This window comes from Coregonus lavaretus (assembly GCF_964263955.1).
Source record: "Coregonus lavaretus genome assembly, chromosome: 38".
NCBI lineage: Eukaryota > Metazoa > Chordata > Actinopteri > Salmoniformes > Salmonidae > Coregonus > Coregonus lavaretus.
This window is the reverse complement of record NC_140025.1, coordinates 5,924,576-5,946,443: the sequence shown is the minus strand read 5'-3', so window position 1 is coordinate 5,946,443 and position 21,868 is coordinate 5,924,576. Positions and strand designations below refer to the sequence as shown.

At 40.6% G+C, this 21,868-nt stretch overlaps 2 protein-coding genes across 3 annotated transcripts in view; one reads left to right on the top strand and one right to left on the bottom strand.

Moving 5' to 3' along the window:
• The window catches only part of LOC311112241 (tyrosine-protein phosphatase non-receptor type 4-like), a 25,319-nt gene extending 19,478 nt beyond the window's left edge, over positions 1–5,841 (top strand). The window contains exons 20-26 of the mRNA XM_084155287.1: positions 1,628–1,718; positions 1,853–1,917; positions 2,234–2,380; positions 2,568–2,696; positions 2,880–3,028; positions 3,373–3,508; positions 4,712–5,841. Coding sequence (XP_084011413.1) covers positions 1,628–1,718; positions 1,853–1,917; positions 2,234–2,380; positions 2,568–2,696; positions 2,880–3,028; positions 3,373–3,508; positions 4,712–5,020 — 1,026 coding nt within the window. The 3' untranslated portion in view covers positions 5,021–5,841. The remainder of the gene's footprint in view (positions 1–1,627; positions 1,719–1,852; positions 1,918–2,233; positions 2,381–2,567; positions 2,697–2,879; positions 3,029–3,372; positions 3,509–4,711) is intronic.
• A 3,582-nt stretch (positions 5,842–9,423) lies between these two features.
• On the bottom strand, positions 9,424–18,430 carry LOC311112417 (ras-related protein ralB-B-like). Of its 2 annotated transcripts, XM_084155532.1 has the most exons (6): positions 18,305–18,418; positions 17,707–17,771; positions 16,415–16,596; positions 16,014–16,222; positions 10,667–10,844; positions 9,424–10,419 (listed from the first exon to the last, which is right to left on the bottom strand). In XM_084155532.1, the coding sequence occupies exons 3-6, from the start codon at positions 16,526–16,528 to the stop codon at positions 10,309–10,311; spliced, it is 612 nt and encodes a 203-aa protein (XP_084011658.1). In that variant the 5' UTR covers positions 16,529–16,596; positions 17,707–17,771; positions 18,305–18,418; the 3' UTR covers positions 9,424–10,308. The 2 variants fall into 2 exon arrangements, with proteins under 2 accessions (XP_084011658.1, XP_084011657.1); XM_084155531.1 differs by lacking the exon at positions 17,707–17,771 and having other exon boundaries at positions 18,305–18,430.
• Positions 18,431–21,868: the final 3,438 nt, after the last annotated feature.

Here is a 21,868-nt window from a genome sequence, read left to right as displayed (position 1 = left end):
TACAATATATAGTTTATGTTTAGCTGAAGGAGGGCCTGAGTACTTGGAAGGTTGACGTTTATTGGGATGAATCTTGTCCTGGAGGCAGAGCTGAGCGATTTCCGCTAGATGGGCCAGTTGCAAAGTCAAAATTGTCTATATTGTAAAAATTCATGAAAACAAAAATTCTATTTTTTGGACTTCATGTATAGGGTTATGCATAAGGTTAGCAGTGTGGTATATATTTTTGTTGTTGTTGTGTTGTTGTTGTTTTTTTTTGGGGGGGGGGGGGGGAGTTAGGTTTAAAATCAGATTTTATGACTTTGTTGCTGTGCCAGCTGGTGACTTCGCTGCAGAGCTGCCTCCAATACATGAGTCATCCCAATAAGGGATTTCATTAATGAGGGTGGCAGGTAGCCTAATGGTTAGAGCAACAAAGTGAAAAATCTGTAGATTTGCCCATGAGCAATGCACTTAACCCTAATTGCTCCAGGATCGCCGTTGACAATGGCTGACCCTGGACGTGACCCCACTCTCCGAGGGGTGTCTCAGAGGGAGTTGGGATATGCAAGAAAACACATGGAATAGGACAAATATAAGCACCCACCAAATTATATTATAATGAAATGCCAACCTGCGAGTACTGGGTCCGTACAGGCACAGTCTGATCAAAGATTTTTATAACTAACCCAAGATACACCACAGGTGTTGTTTCCAGTGGGAGCAAATGAAGCATAGTGGGTAGAACAAGCAAGGAGGTGGGCAGAGCCAAGCACGAGCTAGTGCGTTCCTATTGGTGTATTTTAGCATGTATTTGCATAATTCCGTTAGGGAACGCCTACTCTGTGAAGTGCTAGTGTGCAATAACTCAATTCGCCCTTGCACTCCTTCTAAACAACGCAATTTTGGGAAACGTTGGCAAAGGGTAAAGTTCACAAAACAGTCCACTCTGTCCGTAAACAGATTCTTGTTTTGGGAACAGAATACTGTATTGAGATCAAATGTTTCTTTGATGAGGAATTCGACAGAATGTAGGCCCAGTTCCATCTCACGCCATACTCTCCCACTGCCGGCCACCAAGCTTCCTCTCCTCACTATATTTGGTGTGGAGTGGAAATTCCAATGGGATGCTTCAGATTTATACATCCAGTGTAACATCTGGCTCCTTGCTCTGTCTGTTGTGGGATGTTAGTCCACTCATACTAACTACAGTATTATGCTTGTTGTTCACATGGGCCAAATAACTAGTGCTACTTCTGTGGCCCCATGGCCCTTGTGTCTCTAAACTGCTCCCAGTCCACTTTGATATTATCATGCAGTTGGTTATTCAAAGTTTCCACTGGTTCTAGAATGTATTTCACATTGCACATGGCTAAGACTGATCAGATAGCATCTAAGTCATTAACCAGAAAGAGAGAGAGGGAAGAGAGTGAAATAGAGAGAGGAAAGGAAATATTGAAAGTTTATTGCTTCCTGTTATTGTTCCACACTGCCTCAAACGTTTCCTGTTTGTGTTCCACTGATGGGTTATCAGTGAGAATTGTGGTTTAGAGTAACCTAGAAACCAAGCTCATGTCAAGGCCCAGTCTGAACTTCAGTTAACTTATGACAAATGTTAACCATTGTTTTTTGTTTTGATGTTTCTCAGCAACTCTACCGGAAAAGGCCTGGATTGACAATGTCATGTGCGAAATTACCTCAGAACATTTCCAAAAATCGATATCGAGACATTTCACCATGTGAGTATACTGAACCATCAGAACTGACGTCTTCTGTCGCATATGCTGTACTTCCTCATACAATGATGTACGTAAATGCCCTCTGTCTCACCTGCCACCCCTTTCACACTCTTCCTGTATCTGCTGTCTCACAGATGATGCAACCAGGGTTATTCTGAAGGGCGAGGATGGGGACTATATCAATGCAAATTACATCAATGTGAGGGCCTTCTCCCTTCTTCTTTTCTTGATACTCAACACTCTTTGATATATACGCCACAATATTTGATTTTATTACCAAGACCGCACACCTTCCTTCGACTAGGTAATGAATATCTCACACAGACACAAACACCCCCGGAAAGAGACATTGACTAACTTTGCTTGATAGATACTCAACACTGTCAATGCCTAAATCACATCAGAAGACCATTTTTAGACTGAAACATGGATTATGCTTACGTATATAAATTTGCCAATATGCAGCTATACATATGTGTATATTTGCCAACCCATGCCATTCTCCTGGCCCATAGATGGTGATCCCAGCGTCCAGTGCTGTAAACCGCTACATCGCGTGCCAGGGCCCTCTGCCAGCCACCTGCTCTGACTTCTGGAGGATGACTTGGGAACAGGGCTCCAACATGGTGGTCATGCTCACCACGCAGGTGGAGAGAGGACGGGTATGTCACGTCCCCAACCAGGGTTTGCTCTCTCCATTTCAGCCCCTTCCCAATGCTTTTGGTCTTGTTTTGGAATTTCTAGTGGTAACGTATGAGGTGGAAATTAAAGACATTTCCATTCCCCACAAAGAAAATAGACAAACTATACTTCCTCTTATATCCAATTATCCTTTTGTTTCATTCCCAGGTGAAGTGTCATCAGTATTGGCCCAACCCTGGTGCCATCGCTACCCATGGGGACTTCCAGGTGTCCTGTATGACAGAAGAAGGGAAATCAGCATTTCTGGTCAGAGAGATAACTCTCACACACCTGGAGGTAAGGACAATTTCTTGTATAATCTCTTATGGACAGACTACGTAAACATCGAGCATCTGACCAAAATTACTTGAGATTTTATTTCTGGGTTAACTGAGATTACTTCTTGCACTTAGTGAAAACTGTATGAAAAAAGTATAAAAACATAATAATACATTTGAATGATTGATTGATTCTATTCAGAGTGAGGAGAGCAGGCCGCTGACTCAGATCCAGTACATGGCCTGGCCTGACCACGGTGTCCCAGACGACTACACTGACTTCCTGGACTTTGTCAGTCTGGTCCGAGGCAAGAGGGAGGGCAAGGAGGAGCCGGTGATAGTACACTGCAGGTAAGGCCTTGTTCTCACACAAATACTGCACTCACTAACAAGTAAGCTCTTATCCCCTCAACTAACATCTGTAAGCCATCTCACTGTTGATACAGCTTTGAAGTAGGTCTAAGGCCTTTTACACAACATCTTTAAAGAATATAAGCCTTTGTACATCTGCCTCATAACCTGACTTAAAGAAAAGCATTTTCCCTTTTTCTTCGAATCAGACGATAAGACACTTTGCATGTTGTTGTAGCAACAGTGATTGATTACAGTGTAAGTAGCGGGATTGAGGATTTGAATCCTCTTCTATCATTGCTGCCATCTTCAGCCTCATCTCACTCTCCTCGTCCTCTGTGCAGCGCTGGGATTGGTCGGACGGGGGTGCTCATCACCATGGAAACAGCCATGTGTTTGATTGAGTGGAATCAGCCCGTGTATCCGTTGGATATCGTGAGGACAATGAGAGACCAGAGGGCCATGATGATCCAGACCCCGGTAATCTAATCTGTGATGCATAGATGCATAGCAATGAGACTATAAGAGAACAGCGGAGGCTCTATCCTCAATAGACGGGTTGGTTGTTTAGCAACAAAGCCGACGCGTGTGCAACTATGGGGCAAGATGGGGTTGGCTTAGATCAGGGGCCTCCAAACTTTTCTAGCATGAGAGCTACTTTTAAAAAATTCAACATGTCGCGAGCTACATATTTTTTTTTAGCTTTCAAATCAGTATTTTATTGTCCTCTACCCTGCAACTCTTCCCCGGGTCCTTGGTGTACAATATATTTATTTTCTGTCAATATACCTAGTAAAGTAATGCTTTAATAAACAATTCTAATTTGTATTTTCCCGAATTCCGTTATCTCCGTAAAAGTTGTGTCTGGTTTAGCTTCTTGACACAAATAATCATGATATACAGTACCAGTCAAAAGTTTGGACACACCTACTCATTCCAGGCTTTTTCTTAATTTTTACTTTTTTCTACATTGTAGAATAATAGTGAAGACATCAAAACTATGAAATAACACATATGGAATCATGTAGTAACCAAAAAAAGTGTTAAACAAATCAAAATATATTTTATATTTGAGATTCTTCAAAGTAGCCACCCTTTGCCTTGATGACAGCTTTGCACACTCTTGGTCAAATAAGACTGTAAAATCACCAGGAATTCAGCAAAAAATGTGTTTAATTTAGGAAATCTGTTCCCAAGCATTCCAACGAATAAAAAGAAATGTGATCATGTCGCAATGTAATCAAGGTATGAAATTATTGTTATTTTTAATTACAGTCTCTTATTGGGCTTAGTTGTGGTCAATTTGTAGTCCCCTGTAGCTCAGTTGGTAGAGCATGGTGCTTGCAACGCCAGGGTTGTGGGTTCGTTTCCCACGGGGGGCCAGTATGAAAAATGTATGCACTGTAAGTCGCTCTGGATAAGAGCGTCTGCTAAATGACTAAAATGTAAATGTAAATTTGCAGTGTACATATTATTATAATTATGTTCTGGCCCCTCGACCATCCGCTCCAACAAAAATCATCCCGCGGCGATTCTCTATGACCTTGGTGTCAAATGCTACAGTTATCACTGTGTAACTACTGTACACACTCCCGACTGTGCCATGAATACAGGAAGTGATCATTTTCATCAGTACTGGTCACTCTCATTTAACCTCAGTCTCTTTGCTCTGTTTTCTTCCAGAGCCAGTACAGGTTTGTCTGTGAGGCGATCCTCAAGGTGTATGAGGAGGAACTGGTCAAACCCCTGACGCCCACAAAGCCCCTGACATCCATAGAGTCTCTGACACCTACAAAGCCCCTGCCATCCATAGAGTCTCTGACACCTACAAAGCCCCTGACATCCATAGAGTCTCTGACACCTACAAAGCCCCTGACATCCATAGAGTCTCTGACACCCACAAAGCCCTTGACACCCATAGAGTCTCTGACACCCACAAAGCCAGAGGTAGAGACAGACAGAGTCGGCTTTAGCCCTGCTGGGACTGACTGACTGATTGACTGACTGACACAGGGCTGCATTTGCCTAAGCACCACCCTCTTCTTCCACAGCCTGTCTGTCTATCTGTCTGTCTGGAGCCTGTCTGTCTGACTCCCTCAGTCTCAGTCACAATAGTCTCTTCCCACATCCGCCACCTTGAGTCTGGCAAGAGAGACTACAGTCACAACCATGGAGACGACTACCGACAACCACTCGAACTGGCCTGTGAGGGGAAACAAAGCACTGTTGCACTTTATGACGACAAAACGTGATACTTTGGAGAATTATTGGAAGAAGGTTCAATGATCAACTGGAATTGGGGATATTAGCAAGGGTCCAGGATCAAGAAAGAAGTGAGAAACAGAACAGTAGATGGATTGGATAATATTGCTAATAGTGTCATTACTTTGACAAACTTTAATAATGAACATGGCAACTCAAAGGAAAGTGGACTGATGTTTGTTTTCAACCCATCAGTGCATCATCACAATGTGTCATATCAGTGGCTTCTTTACAGACTAGTCTTTCTGTCTTTCATTACTCCATAGACTTAATAAGAGAGTCAATTTCTTTTCAATCAAAACTATTCGTCATTAAACTCCATTCTATGTAAGGTCCTAGTAAAGCGCTCTGACTTCTACACTATGCTACTACTCATCTTATCATCTCCTCCTTTCTCTCATTGAGGCTATAGGTTGTCTGATTGTTTCAATCAGATGGGTACTTTTGGGCTTTTTATATGTATTTGTCTACAGATTAGAATCATCTCCAGTGCAAGTTCTTACAACTCAAAGTCCTTTGAAGGTGTTCCAAACCAGGGTAAGGGCAGGGTAGGTTAGGAGCAGTGGAGGCTGCTGAGGGGAGGACGGCTCATAATAATGGCTGGAATGGAGTCAATGGAATGGTATCAACAACATGGAAACCACGTCTTTGATGTGTTTGATACCATTCCATTGACTCCATTCCAGCCATTATTATGAGCCGTCCTCCCCTCAGCAGCCTCCACTGCCTCCCTCCTTCTTTACCATCATCTCATTAGCTGATGACCTGTCATTGAGCTCGGCACTTGGTGGCGGTGTTGTTGTTATTTTTGAGGCAGCTATTCAACTTTGATTCAGATGGTACATCAGTCTCTCGAAGATGCTAAACCACTATCCCAAAAAGGGTAGTATTTTTATGCAGGTTTTGTTATCGCTAGTCACATAAAATGACCTTGTCATGCAGGATTTTGTTGGTACAGTACATAGTGGTTGATCAAGTGTCATTGCACCAGATTTTGAAATGGAATATGAGGTATTCAGATCTCTCTGAATAAGAGCATCTGGGTTTTTGGCAAATGGAGCATAAAAAGTACCATGGTACTGTACATTAGGATTTTAGGCAGTTGGTATACAGTACGGTACATACAGACGGTACATACATTACATAAAAAGACTGAGCTTTCAGGACCAATAGGTTTTTAGCCTTGTGAGTAAAACAACATGTTTTCAAATTAACCAAGTGTTGAAAAGCTATAAGGCTCAAGCTATAGATTTGCTTAAGATATTTTTATAAGAGACCCTTTTTGCTTCTTGGGAATGGACAGCACTTTTCAGCTGAACATGTAGCCTATTCACTGCTATGTATGATTAGACCCCCTATAGACACCACTATGGGAAATTTAAGCTATATGGTGTCATCTAGATTTGTGTAATTTAACTAGTGTACATTTACTATGTCGTAAATTAAGGTTTAATGAAATTTAAATGAGTTATTTTTATAAGAGCAGAAAAGTTCAAGAAAACGTTTCCCCTTGTGTAAAGTCCTGCTGGAATTAGAAATGATTGTTATGGGAAAGCATTGCAATAGATATATGCTGTATAAAAGTGCTCTCCATAAGTCCAGTGGCAATGCAAATAATTGGGACGAGCAACATGAAGCTCTGTACACTGACAAATAGATTAATTAATCACCATCAATACTGTTCTTTTTTTACAATTGAAACCCACATAGTGATTTTATTCCCATGATTTCAGGTTGAATCAATAGATGTGATTGTTCTTTTGAAATCAGAAAGCTGGCTTGGTTGGCTTGGTCAAACTTGATTTTGCTGAGACTTCTGCTGTGGGTTTATGCAGTACTATGCTGACAATGTTTACAATGTTTCATGAGTTAGTTTTGTGATTTTAAAGGATGTGTATCTACTGAAAGTCGGTGTGTTTACAAAAGCTGTTATGCAATGGGGAACTTTGGTCCAATCAGATCACTCACGACTGTGTCCCAAATGGCACCCTATTCCTTATATAGTGCGCTACCTTTGACCAGGCTCTGGCCAAAAGTAGTGCACTAAATAGGGAGCCATTTGGGACTTAAACAGTATATAACTTCACCATGAAATAGACTGAAGCGCTGGAATTTTTATTTTATTTTACCAGGTTATCCCTTTAAGGTCAAACACCTATTTTTCAAGGGAGACCTGGATTGTGTGTTTTTTGTTTTTATTGCACAGTGCATTTCTACCTTATCATCATCATCATCATCATCATCACTTAGTAATAGTATCAGACATTCTCCACAACTGTGATGTAAATATATGCTTCATCTGTGAACTAGTGAAATATGTTTAAAGATCAATCAGATGATGTACAAATGTAAAGTTTGTTGATGTGAAGCTGTACAGAAATTGAATGTATCGATCTCAATCTTTTAGTTGTTCGAAAAACTTAAGGGATGTACCATTTGACTTTTGAGGGGAAATATTTTTCATACTACTGTACTTGTAAATGCAGGTAAATATCAGATTCTCAATTGTCTCAATGGGCTCTGCCTGGTCTGTGACATGCTGTGTTTGTTGTAAATAGGAGCAATATCATGTCATTGAAGTGCCAATGTTCTGTAAGTAAAGTCTAATTTCTGCTGAAACATTTGATTTAATGTGGTATGATTTTGTTGACATGGTCCTTTCTTTCTATGCCTTGACTGTGAATATGAACACAGCAACAACACTGAGCCTAATTTGCCTTTCCACATTCACCATTCTAGAATCAACAGCCATTGAATCAGAATTCTAGTCATTTTAATTTCTACAACCACCATAGAATCAGAATTCTAGCCATTCTATTTCTACTGTATACACAGTATTTTCTATGACATGACTGTGAATACAGTATGTATACAGTAACACTAATAACCAGGTCAGGTAAGGGCAGTCAGCTGGAAGGAGTGGAGTCAGGCTGTATAAGTCACACGCTCAGCACCTCCCTCTACTGCTGACAAAGACAGGCCTAGTTGTACATGTTCAACAGAAGGAAACTAAATAATTCTCTCTTACCTTTCAAGATTCTCTGCCTCCACCTAGTGTTCAATTTCAGACTGCTGTGGCTGATGAACCCGAGGCAAACAACTCAACTATGTTACAGCAAAGATGTTGTATTATATTCTGACTGCAGGAGGACATGATATTGCAAAATCCTGCCGTCTACAGAGAGGCTATAGGTCAGATGGTGGCAGGTAGCTTAGTGGTTAAGAACGTTTTGCCAGTAACCGAAAGGTCGCTGGTTCTAATCCCCGATCCGACTAGGTGAAAAATCTCGATGAGCCCTTGAGCAAGGCACTTAACCCTAATTGCTCCTGTAAGTCGCTCTGGATAAGAGTGTCTGCTAAATGACTAAAATGTAAAAATGGATGAAGCTGTGGCTAGTCTCTTATTCTGTGTTTAGTGACTGAACGACTTGAGCCAGTAGAGGGCTGTCTTGCCAAGCTAAAAGGGTCTTCAGAACTTGAAGTTTCTCAGGCCATAGGTGTTGTAGTGTCAGTGAGATAGGATGTACTTGGGCGTGGGAAGAGGTTAACCAGCTGCCAATGGGACATGCCATCTGTGTGCTACTGGATCTAAGGCTGACCTGGATCGTATTCATTAAGCAGCAAATGGAAGAAAACAGGGAGGAACTACCTGGACTTGTCCAATAAGAAACACTTTAGTTTGGTTTAGTTTTATGCAGCAAAAATGTTTTACTACAATGTGCCCTAATGAATATGACCCTGTCCTGCCGCTTTACACCAGAGTGTTAACAGACTGAAGGCCACATAAGGCCTCTTTCGTCCATTCATTCAAAGTCAAGTTGAACAGCACCAGAATGGTGTTTTATGACACTCATAAACATAAAACCTTTTGGTGCTCTGCTTCCCTCAAACACATCAAAGGCACTAGTCAAACCACACCAGCAACAAATAGTCCAGCACATCCGACAAGGCCGCAATTCTTTAACGCACTTTCATGCAAATTTTGAACAGCACCTTTGACCTTGAATGACTGGCAACTGATAGACTCTCAGGAGTTGACAGACCCAGAAGCTGGACAGCAGGGTTGGGGTCAATTCCATTTCAATTAAGGATGTACGGGGGCGTCTTTTAAATACTGAGACACTGCAAATTCATTACAAAGAGGAGAATACGTTTATTTGGCAACACAGAAACAGTTTGTATATAACCCGTAATAAGTGTACATACAAACAGTAATTTAGTTTAATGCTTCAGTTTCAAGTTTAGAATTAGAAAGACAACACTGAAACGTTGACATTTTTGCAGAGAAAAAGTGCTGTCAGCCAAATTTGTAAAAAAAAAAAAAAAAAAAACATGATATGGATATAGTACATGTTGGATTGTACATGTGGATAATGTTGGATTATGAATAAAGTGACTTATGACAGATTTTCATGCAGTGCACCATAAATAAAAAAGTAAAAATAGTGTAGTGGAAGTAGGAATATAAAATTGATTGCAGTGCAAACAGTAAGACATCAAACAGCATAGGATACTTATTCCTACAAGTAACAAACCAAGGCCATATTTAAGTAGTGTGCGAGTGAGTGATTGTCTGCGATCATAATCTATATATTCATGATCAATGTTCAGGCACTTCATCTAAATAGTACCCTCTGGACCTGTCCCCAACAGTGGCATAAAGGATGGTTTGCATAACTAAGATCGGTTAGTGATAAGGTCACCCCTCTGACTGCCACAATGTGAGAGTTACTGTATATGGATAAGATATGCGTGTTAAAGACTAAAGTCTCAGTTCAGTGGGAAGGAGCTGTAGATCTAGGTTGTGTTCAGTAGGCAAGAAACTGAAGAAAATGCTCCAAAGGAAGAAATAATATAATGTCCAATAAGAAACGCTCATTTTTGTTTTCCGTTGCAAAAGGTTTCGAAATATTCTGCTACAGTATGTCCTAATGAACATGTCCCGGTCTAATTCCACTGTGCTGTGGAGGCTCTTGTCTGGTTTGGCTCGTGTGTCTGACTGAAAGGTCTGGTCTAGTTCAAAGCAGACAGCATTTGAAAGCCTTCTTGATCTTGCCTTCTTTTCCACCCTTATCCTTGCTCTCTGACATTTTCTTTTTTCGCACCTCCCTCATGAGATCAAAGAATACCTGAAAAGAAAGGACGGTTATTATTTCAACCCTATATTTACATTGACAATGGAAGTTGATGTACTGTAAAGGTTGCTTTTAAATCATGCTTGCTTGTTGCTTCTGATATCTCATGTCTTAAAACATATTTCTATAACCTAATCCCCCATCTAAATGTAGAAATCCTAAATAAGAAATTACATGAAGGTGTATTGTTCCTAGTCCTACTGTAGCAAAATGCACAGTATGTTTAGGTTTGGTTACATACCTTGTCAACGTTGGCTCGTGTCTTGGCTGAGGTCTCCACGTACTGCACCCCCCACTCCTCTGCCTTGGCCCTGACCTCGTCCAGCGACACCTGCCTGCGGTCCTCCAGATCCGATTTGTTCCCCACCACCAACAGAGGGATGGTATCGTTTTCTGCTTTCACCCGCATAATCTGCTCCCTGGGAAGACAATACATTAGTCCTGATGAAGACCCAGTTGGATCCAAACACTGTCCTAATAAACTTAGCACTGGGGTGTGCAGATGTAGTTTTTGTTCTGGGCATTTCCATTGAAAAAGGACCCATGAGCACCAACATGAAGTTCATAGGAGCACATCAAATGAGGTGTCAAATGAAAGCTAAGGTCTATATTTTTTGGAAATGAAGGCATATATACATATTTTTTAAACAATTTTCCTTTTTTTTTATGGCATAAGTAAAGGTATTTTAAAAAGTTTCAGAAATACATCAAAACAAAATGTTGACGTAAAGACCCCTGCCAATTAATATCAATACATTTATTGCCTTGTGAATACGTTACCAAAAACGCATATCTTTAAGGTATTTTCTAATTTCCCTCCCTCATAAGGAGGGAGGAGAATGAACGTTCACAGAAGTAACAAGTAACCAATTAGTTAGTGATTTTACTGATATACATTTTGTTTGAATTATTAAGTGATTAAAACTCATAAGTTCGTTACCAAATTGTTAACAGAATTACCACAAAAAACATTATCAGTAACTGAATTACTGCAACTGAATTGGCTACAATGGGAAATCATAATAGTCACCAACCACAGTTGGGTAACCTGCTACTATCCTCCACTCCACTGGCATACTGTTACAGAATGTTCAGCTCATAACTGTTTTCTATGTTGTCTGGTGGTCAAACCAAGAGTCTAAAACAGTCATTCTGGACAATCCCTCCCTGCCTCTCTCACTCTCCAGTTAAAGTAACCTCTCCCAGCTCTTACTGACACCTACGCTTGAGCCACCTCTCTTTCCATTTAATCTAATCAGCATCCTCACCCACTGAGAACCGACTGACACAGGACGTCCATGGACGTTGAAAGTAGTTTAAATTTAGTTAGTCCATACTGGCCTTTACAGTGACTTCAGAAAGTATTCACACCCCTTGATTTACAGCCTGAATTGAACATTTATTAAATTGAGATTTAATGTCATTGGCCTACACACAATACCCCATAAATGTGAAAGTGGAATTATATTTTTCAACATTTTAACAAATTAATTAAAAATGAAAAGCTGAAATGTCTTTAATCAAGAAGTATTCAACCCCTTTGTTATGGCGAGCATAAATAAAGTGTGGGGGGGAGCAGACATTGACTACCCCTTTGAGCATGGTGAAGTTATTAATTATACTTTGGATGATGTATCAATACACCCAGTCACTAAAGATACAGGCGTCCTTCCTAACTCGGTTGCCAGAGAGGAAGGAAACTGCTTAAGGATTTCACCATGAGGCCAATAGTGACTTTAATGGCTGTGATAGGAGAAAACTGAGGATGGATCAACAACATTGTAGTTACTCCACAATACTAACCTAATTGGCAGAGTGAAAAGGAGGAAGCCTATACAGAATACAAATATTCCTGTTTGCAACAAGGCATTAAAGTAATACTGAAAAAAATGTGGCAAAGCAATTCACTTTTTGTCCTGAATATAGTGGCTTGTGAAAGTATTCACCCCCCTTGGCATTTTTCATATTTTGTTGCCTTACAACCAGGAATTAAAATGGATTTTAGGGGGGGTTGTATCATTTGATTTACACAACATGCCTACCACTTTGAAGATGCAAAATATTTGTTATTGTGAAAGAAACAAGAAATAAGACAAAAAAACTGAACTTGAGCGTGCATAACTATTCACCCCCCCCCCCCCAAAGTCAATACATTGTAGAGCCACCTTTTGAAGCAATTACAGCTGCAAGTCTCTTGGGGTATGTCTCTATAAGCTTAGCACATCTAGCCACTGGGGATTTTTGCAAATTCTTCAATTCAAAACTGCTCCAGCTCCTTCAAGTTGGATGGGTTCCGCTGGTGTACAGCAATCTTTAAGTCATACCACAGATTCTCAATTGGATTGAGGTCTGGGCTTTGACTAGGCCATTCCAAGACATTTAAATGTTTCCCCTTAAACCACTCGAGTGTTGCTTTAGCAGTATGCTTAGGGTCATTGTCCTGCTGGAAGGTGAACCTCAGTCCCAGTCTCAAATCTCTGGAAGACTGAAACAGGTTTCCCTCAAGAATTTCCCTGTATTTAGCGCAATCCATCATTCCTTCAATTCTGACCAGTTTCCCAGTCCCTGCCAATGAAAAACATCCCCACAGCATGATGCTGCCACCAACATGCTTCACTGTGGGGGTGGTGTTCTCAGGGTGATTAGAGGTGTTGGGTTTGCGCCAGACATTTTCCTTGATGGCCAAAAAGCTCAATTTTAGTCTCATCTGACCAGAGTACCTTCTTCCATATGTTTGGGGAGTCTCCCACATGCCTTTTGGCGAACACCAAACCTGTTTGCTTATTTTTTTCTTTAAGCAATGGCTTTTTTCTGGCCACTCTTCCGTAAAGCCCAGCTCTGTGGAGTGTACGGCTTAAAGTGGTCCTATGGACAGATACTCCAATCTCCGCTGTGGAGCTTTGCAGCTCCTTCGGGGTTATCTTTGGTGTCTTTGTTGCCTCTCTGATTAATGTCCTCCTTGCCTGGTCTGAGTTTTGGTGGGCGGCCCTCTCTTGGCAGGTTTGTTGTGGTGCCATATTTTTTCCATTTTTTAATAATGGACTTAAATGGTGCTCCGTGGGATGTTCAAAATGTCGGATATTTTTTTATAACCCAACCCTGATCTGTACCTCTCCACAACTTTGTCCCTGACCTGTTTGGAGAACTCCTTGGTCTTCATGGTGCTGCTTGATTGGTGGTGCCCCTTGCTTAGTGGTGTTGCAGACTCTGGGGCCTTTCAAAACAGGTGTATATATATACTGAGATCATGTGACACTTAGATTGCACACAGGTGGACTTTATTTAACTAATTATGTGACTTCTGAAGGTAATTGGTTGCTCCAGATCTTATTTAGGGGCTTCATAGCAAAGGGGGTCAATACATATACACGCACCACTTTTCCGTTATTTATATTTTAGACTTTTTCAGTCTGCTTTTCAGACTCAGTCTGCTTTCCACCAGACACTGGGAGATTAATTCACCTTTCAGCAGGACAATAACCTCAAACACAAGGTCAAAGCTACACTGGAGTTGCTCATCAAGAAGACAGTGGATGTTCCTGAGTGGCTGAGTTACAGTTGACTTAAATGGTTGAACTGAAAATGGTTGTCTAGCAATGATCAGCAACCAATTTGACAGAACTTGAAGAATTCTGGGCACAATCCAGGTGTGGAAAGCTCTTAGACTTACCCAGAAAGACTCACAGCTGTAATCACTGCCAAAGGTGCTTCTACAAATTATTGACTCAGGGGTGTGAATAAATTTGATATTTCAAATTATAAAAACATATTTTCACTTTGTCATTATGGGTATTGTGTGTAGATGGGTGAGAAAAAAATGTTTAATCAATTTTGAATTCAGGCAGTAACACAACAAAATGTGGAATAAGTCAAGGGGTATTAATACTTTTTGAAGGCACTGTATGTTCACGTCCACAGACGGACCGGACCAAATCTGAACCTATCATAGTTGTATGTTTCACAAGTTTGGATAGCATAGTACAGTGAGTAAAGTACAATGAGTAGAGCGTACAGTACAGTGAGTAGAGTACAGAAGAGTACAGTTGTAGTACAATCCCAGGGGTCACATTAGCTTTCAGAAATCAGCATTTTCAAAACACAGACCATCAAAAAAAATCTGTGTTTTAAACCATTTCACCTGCATTTCATATTGAAAGTCAATGTTTTTGTTGCTTCAATAGAGTGGTAAGGGGCTTGCAACTCTATTTTTTATTCACACAAAATACATTAGTGCAACACATTCGCCAGAAAATATTTTTCATCAGATGACAACAGAATTGCAACGCTATTTGGCTAGCAGCCACACAAGTAAATCAGTAAATCAGCTTTTTTGCATAAACGTTTCTGATGTTTATCATAGAAAGAATGTAGCCAGCTACATTTCCTAATGTTTTGCTTGAAGTTAATCTTGCATTTTAACTTGGTACCATAGAAAAACTACCCCGTAGGAAAGTACTGTAGAAAAGTAGCCTACACATCAGTCAGAGCGCTGTCTGGTGATCCAATGACGAGAGCAATATTCATCCGAGTGGAGAAGTGCAACTGAAGCACAGAATTTGTCATTTTACATTCATGATTTGGAGAGAACCCTGACTGAAGCCGAGCAGAATTTACAATAAAAAGCAGATCTGCATTTACAAAACGCAGCAAGATATTTTTCCTGCGTTTTAGATTTCCTTTTCTGTGTGAAAAATGCAGAATCCTGCGTTAACGCGACCCCTGCAGTACAGTACAATACAGTAAAGAAACTTAGAGTACAGTGCAGTAGAGTATATTGTACTGTTACTGAACTCTACTGTAATGTACTCTACTGCACTCTACCCTACTGTATTATACTGCACTGTACTGTACTATACTCTACTGTCCTCTACTGTGCTGCACTGTGATGTCCAAACTTGTAAAACATGAGGAGAATGACATTAATTATGCATTTCTGTGTAGTACAGATCAAGGACCCATGATGTAATTCCTTTACCGTAAATCCGGTACCGGGTGTAAATCCACTTCACTTACTGTAGTTTAATAACAAAAAGAGATTTATTGAAACGCAAGGTGCCATGTCATAGCTGACCCCACATTCTTTCTGCAGACTTCTTTGAATCTTAATTCGGAGCAGATATTCAACTGTTTTTGGAAAACGTGGTCGCATAAAAACCTGAGGGAGATTTTACCATAATTCCATTACCAAAGTTTGCATCTGCACAGTTCTTCCACTCGTTTTTGTACATGTTTCAGTGGAAATTGTTCAAAATAGTCCTTCTGCATAGAGTTCTATGGTTTCTTAAACTTTTTAATGTTTTTTGTTTGGCATACATTTTTAAGTGAAAAAACTTAGTCAAAGCCTAATTCCGTTACCATGGAATTGCCCTTCTACATACAATACACACATCTCTTGTGAAATGTGGATCACTCACTGCTAACATATATAAAGCACTAAATGTTCTAACTAAATACATGTATATAGCCAGAATATTTCCTGGTCAGGTCATGTGGTCCTGGCCATATACTGTACATGGGTAAGGCATAGCCTGTCATTGGTCAGTTGATCATGTGTTTGATGTACTATAATCGGCCAACAGTGGACATACCTGAACTCTGAGGTGGCGGTGAACGACTCGTGTTCGGTGATGGAGAAGACTAGCAGGAAGCCCTCTCCGCTCCTGAAGTAGTTGTCTCTGATGGCAGCATAGTCCTCCTGTCCAGCTGTGTCCAGGATGTCAATCTGGACCTCCTCTCCATCCAGCACCACCTTCTTCCTGTAGCTGTCTGCCTTGGTGGGCTCGTAATCCTCCACAAACTAGGAGGAGGGAGGGAGTGAAGGAGGGAATTATTTTATTTATAGAATCTTAAACTCTTTTCATTGGTAAAGCAGTAATGGAGGTTTGAGTGGCAGCTTGCCCAAGTCTCTCTTTAGCCTGGGCGTCCAGACCACATGCTACAAAGGTAGCAATGTACGGAGTCTGGTAAGGACCAAACTTTTCGCTCTTACCTCGTCATACATGAACTGCAGAGTGAGAGCTGACTTCCCAACACCTCCACTTCCCACCATGATCACCTTGTGCAGCACCAGAGAGCTCTGGTTCTTACTCTTTCCAGTAGCCATCTTTGGATTTGGACACTGTCCGCAGCTACTACACTAACGGAAACCGCCTCCACCAACACCAGAACTTCCTACAGTTGGACACAAACATGTAAATTAGCCTACAAAACTAACACACTCAAACATGACAGAAAAGTGTTCAGAGAAAGAAGGCAGGTTTTTGTATACGTATGTACGTCTGATGTTAAAACAGATCCACATGGACCTAAATGATTGACAAAACAGCCAATCTCAAAATGGCAGCTGTCTGAAACATAGGCTGTGGAAATATCCTATTCGACTGACCCTTATAATTTAATTAATGAGGGCAGCAGTGCTGTGGCAGCCTTCAAGGACAAAATGATGTGGGTTACAATGATAAAACAGGAATGTTGTAGGCCTAGCCTACTGCACTTTCAGTACACACTTTCACAGCCAATAGGTTGGGAAACAAAGCAAACCTGTGCCTAGCCAAGTACATCCTCCACGGAGTTGAGTGCGGACAACTGTTTTTTGTTTTTTTTTATGAACCTCCGACTAGCTATGCAGTCGATACGTATAAAATGTAAATTCTTAAACCCGTACCGTGTACCTATGTCCTCTGTTGAAGCGTGCCTTTCTTTGTTTGCTGAAATCCATACAAATACAACTACCGACTGTTTCCTCATTGAGATCCAATTGGCATTCTTGTTGAGTTGTCATCTTAGAGAAACAGCAATGAGCAAACAGGCGGTGGTTGTATTTGATTCACATTTTATTTAAAAAACAATGGATTTCAGCAAACAAAGAAAGGCACACAACAACAGAGGACAAACATAGGTACATGGTAAGGGTTTAAGAATTTACATTTTTAAAGTATCGACTGCATATCGACTCGAAGGAGTCAGACGTTCATTTCAAAAACTCTAGTGTGCGCTCAACTCCATGGAGGAGTTGAGGTACTTGGCTAACCTGAGCCTAGTTAAAAGATCCGGGATCCTTGAGATGTCCCTAACCCCTAACCTTAACAATAACCCTTACCTAATCCTAACCTTAACCATTTTACATTTCAATGGAGTAGAGACGTCCCAAGGATACCGTATAGCAATGATCCTAGTTAAAATAATCTGAAGGAATGATATCAGTAGATCATGCAATTAAATTATAATAATGAGGCATACAACAAGAAAAGGAGAAAGCAGAAGAAGAAAGTATGAGAGAACCTCTTGTAAGTGTCATCAACTGAATGTAGACATCATGTCTAGTGTAGCTGCTGCTTCTGCAAAAGCTAATGGGAATCCCAAAAAAACAACAACAAAAACACATAACGTATTGCAACATGGTATGATAGCAAGACTCGAGAAACATTCCCACAATGTAATAGGCCTTATTGTCGGTTCCAAAACAGGAACTAAAACCATAACAAACACTGTTCTCAGGAACTAAGACCATAACTTCCCCATAACTTTTGGCTATTTTAAAAACTATGCAGCTAAACGTGTATGTCCCTTTTAAGTGCCCTAACTACTTCCCCAAAATCAAAACAGATCGCAAAAAATATATTTGAGACTTCTGATACTTTCTTCCTGCTACTTTTCTAGACCCGCCACGTTCTTTCAAGGAGCAGCTCTCGATTGGATAGATACAAATTAGAAAGCTGTCGACAGCCGACTATTGGCTGATAATCTGTCAATCAACAGACGTGCGCGCAAACAGCGGTATGTTTGACCAAGATAAAAGATCAATCAAAACCCGCTTCTGATATCGATTTCCACTTGTACATACTTCTACAAAAGTGCATAGGGATAGCAAACGTCTCACCTCGTAATGAGTTTGGTGTCTTTCTTGGCTGTTATCCGGTATACAGCATGGGAACGCTAAAATAGAGGGCAAGTTCCACTTATCAGCCGCAAAGACGATATTTTGACCACTCCCGGACGTCGTGTGAAAAAAAAAAATATTAACAGGATGTGATGTCATATGGAATTGTGCCACCAAAGATAGTACAATAAGAACAAGATAGGCTGAGACTGCTTCTCCCCGATCACACACTTGTAGGCGATGTCATGGTGACGTTGGATAATAGGTTGAGGGCATGAGGTAGGAATAAATAGATTTAGGTTGGTGTTAATAATTCATATATACAGTGGGGAGAACAAGTATTTGATACACTGCCGATTTTGCAGGTTTTCCTACTTACAAAGCATGTAGAGGTCTGTAATTTTGTAATTCATAGGTACACTTCAACTGTGAGAGACGGAATCTAAAACAAAAAATCCAGAAAATCACATTGTATGATTTTTAAGTAATTAATTTGCATTTTATTGCATGACATAAGTATTTGATCACCTACCAACCAGTAAGAATTCCGGCTCTCACTGTTTTTCTTTAAGAAGCCCTCCTGTTCTCCACTCATTACCTGTGTTAACTGCACCTGTTTGAACTCGTTACCTGTATAAAAGACACCTGTCCACACACTCAATCAAACAGACTCCAACCTCTCCACAATGGCCAAGACCAGAGAGCTGTGTAAGGACATCAGGGATAACATTGTAGACCTGCACAAGGCTGGGATGGGCTACAGGACAATAGGCAAGCAGCTTGGTGAGAAGGCAACAACAAGATCTCACCTCGTGGGGCATCAATGATCATGAGGAAGGTGAGGGATCAGCCCAGAACTCCACGGCAGGACCTGGTCAATGACCTGAAGAGAGCTGGGACCACAGTCTCAAAGAAAACCATTAGTAACACACTACGCCGTCATGGATTAAAATCCTGCAGCGCACGCAAGGTCCCCCTGCTCAAGCCAGCGCATGTCCAGGCCCGTCTGAAGTTTGCCAATGACCATCTGGATGATCCAAAGGAGGAATGGGAGAAGGTCATGTGGTCTGATGAGACAAAAATAGAGCTTTTTGGTCTAAACTCCACTCGCCGTGTTTGGAGGAAGAAGAAGGATGAGTACAACCCCAAGAACACCATCCCAACCGTGAAGCATGGAGGTGAAAACATCATTCTTTGGGGATGCTTTTCTGCAAAGAGGACAGGACGACTGCACCGTATTGAGGGGAGGATGGATGGGGCCATGTATCGCGAGATCTTGGCCAACAACCTCCTTCCCTCAGTAAGAGCATTGAAGATGGGTCGTGGCTGGGTCTTCCAGCATTACAACGACCTGAAACACACAGCCAGGGCAACTAAGGAGTGGCTCCGTAAGAAGCATCTCAAGGTCCTGGAGCGGCCTAGCCAGTCTCCAGACCTGAACCCAATAGAAAATCTTTGGAGGGAGCTGAAAGTCCGTATTGCCCAGCAACAGCCCCGAAACCTGAAGGATCTGGAGAAGGTCTGTATGGAGGAGTGGGCCAAAATCCCTGCTGCAGTGTGTGCAAACCTGGTCAAGACCTACAGGAAACGTATGATCTCTGTAATTGCAAACAAAGGTTTCTGTACCAAATATTAAGTTCTGCTTTTCTGATGTATCAAATACTTATGTCATGCAATAAAATGCAAATTAATTACTTTAAAATCATACAATGTGATTTTCAGGATTTTTGTTTTAGATTCCGTCTCTCACAGTTGAAGTGTACCTATGATAAAAATTACAGACCTCTACATGCTTTGTAAGTAGGAAAACCTGCAAAATCGGCAGTGTATCAAATACTTGTTCTCCCCACTGTATATATATATATATATATATATATATATATATATATATATAAATTGTGAGTGTAGTGTTAGATGGTAGGGTATTTATTTATTTATTTTTTCAAGCAAAATATAAGGGAGTTGTACTCCAGTCTAGTAGGTGGCGGTAATGTAACATATTGGATGCCAACCGCCGTTAAACCTCATCGAAGAAGAAGAAGAAGAAGAAGGATAACTAATACAACTGGGAAGTTGAGAAAATATGCGGTCAATTCGTGATGTCAGTGATCTTCAGGTCTGAAAGTCAGAGCTCTAGAAAGAGGCCTAAATTCCAGAGTTGGAATTCCGAGTTGGATGACCATTCAAATGTACAAAAATATTGAGATTTAGAAACTTGGTGCATGCCATACATTTGCATGTTTCCCTTTATAAATCAGACCGGCCCTGAAACTGTGCCAATGTACTTTGGATGTATAGAGTACCACAGTATAAGTCATAATACCCATAAAACCTAGCGGTCAAACAGGGAAATGGTTCCAACAGTTTAACTGCTAATGTGGCTATCATAAAGAACTACAAATGCCATGATGATCTGGACGAGCGTGCCGAATCGAGGCAAATGAAATAATCTCTGGATTAACTATCTAATGTAGTTAGCTAAATGTAGTAATTAATAAATTGGCTAAATCTCTTTAAATTGACAATTCTGTGAACTGTCTTGTGCACGTTTTTAAATTGACACAATACCTGTTATCAAAGGTGTCAGCTAGAAATGACGTGCAGGACCTTGCAGGGATTTGTAGTCTTGCATGTCTACGTTGATACTAATTAGCATTTTCAAATCTGAGAGTAAATAGAGCCGAATATATTGATAAAAGTCACCTTGTCCAAGAGAGATTTACATGGTTATCAAAACGTCACACCAGGGTAAGCCTACACGAAACACAGCCCTTATTTTAAGTGTTTCTAAAATCCGCTATGGGAAAAATAAATGGTGGAAAAACGATTGGAACCATTTCCCCGTTGACCACTTGGTTTTATGGGCAGTATGACACCTCCACTATAGAGCTTGCCAGCTTGTAGTCCTAAAACCCAGAAATGAGTTAGCTCTGGTTCGTTCAGCCATCCCTGGGGAAAGATGAATAGGGAAAGATGTAAATGTAAATGAATAGGGTTTTAGAATAAATTATGAAAATAAGGTCTGATGTTAACACAGGCTTAGGAGATCTTATACGTTTTGTTCTATGAGATCATAGCAATCAGTTATCATGACCTTTGTGAATTATGAAGCCTTTATGTGCTTTTTTTATAACATCAATTCTTAAAAATTCACAAAAAGTGAAGTTATCTGATAAAGATTATCTCATAGAACAAAATGTATAAGATCTCATAAGCCTGTGTTTACCACATACCTTATTTTCGGGGTTTATCCAAAAACCCTCCTAAAACACCATTCATTTTCCTCATAGGTTATGTCCAACGAACCATGGCGGAGTTAGTGCCTACAAAAAGACTCCATTAGGCTACTATTTCTCTCTGTTGCAATTATGCCAGGCAGTTTCTAAAGGAAATAGCAATGGCGAACTTCATCAAATGTCTCTGGAGGTGTTGGCAGAATGTTTAAAACGTTTACAGTGACATTTGCTGTATCTGACAGTTTCAGAAAGAAAAAAACTATTGCAAATTGTTGTGGACCTGTAAACAGATCGTTTGAATTCAATAATGTTTTTCATTTACTTTTTC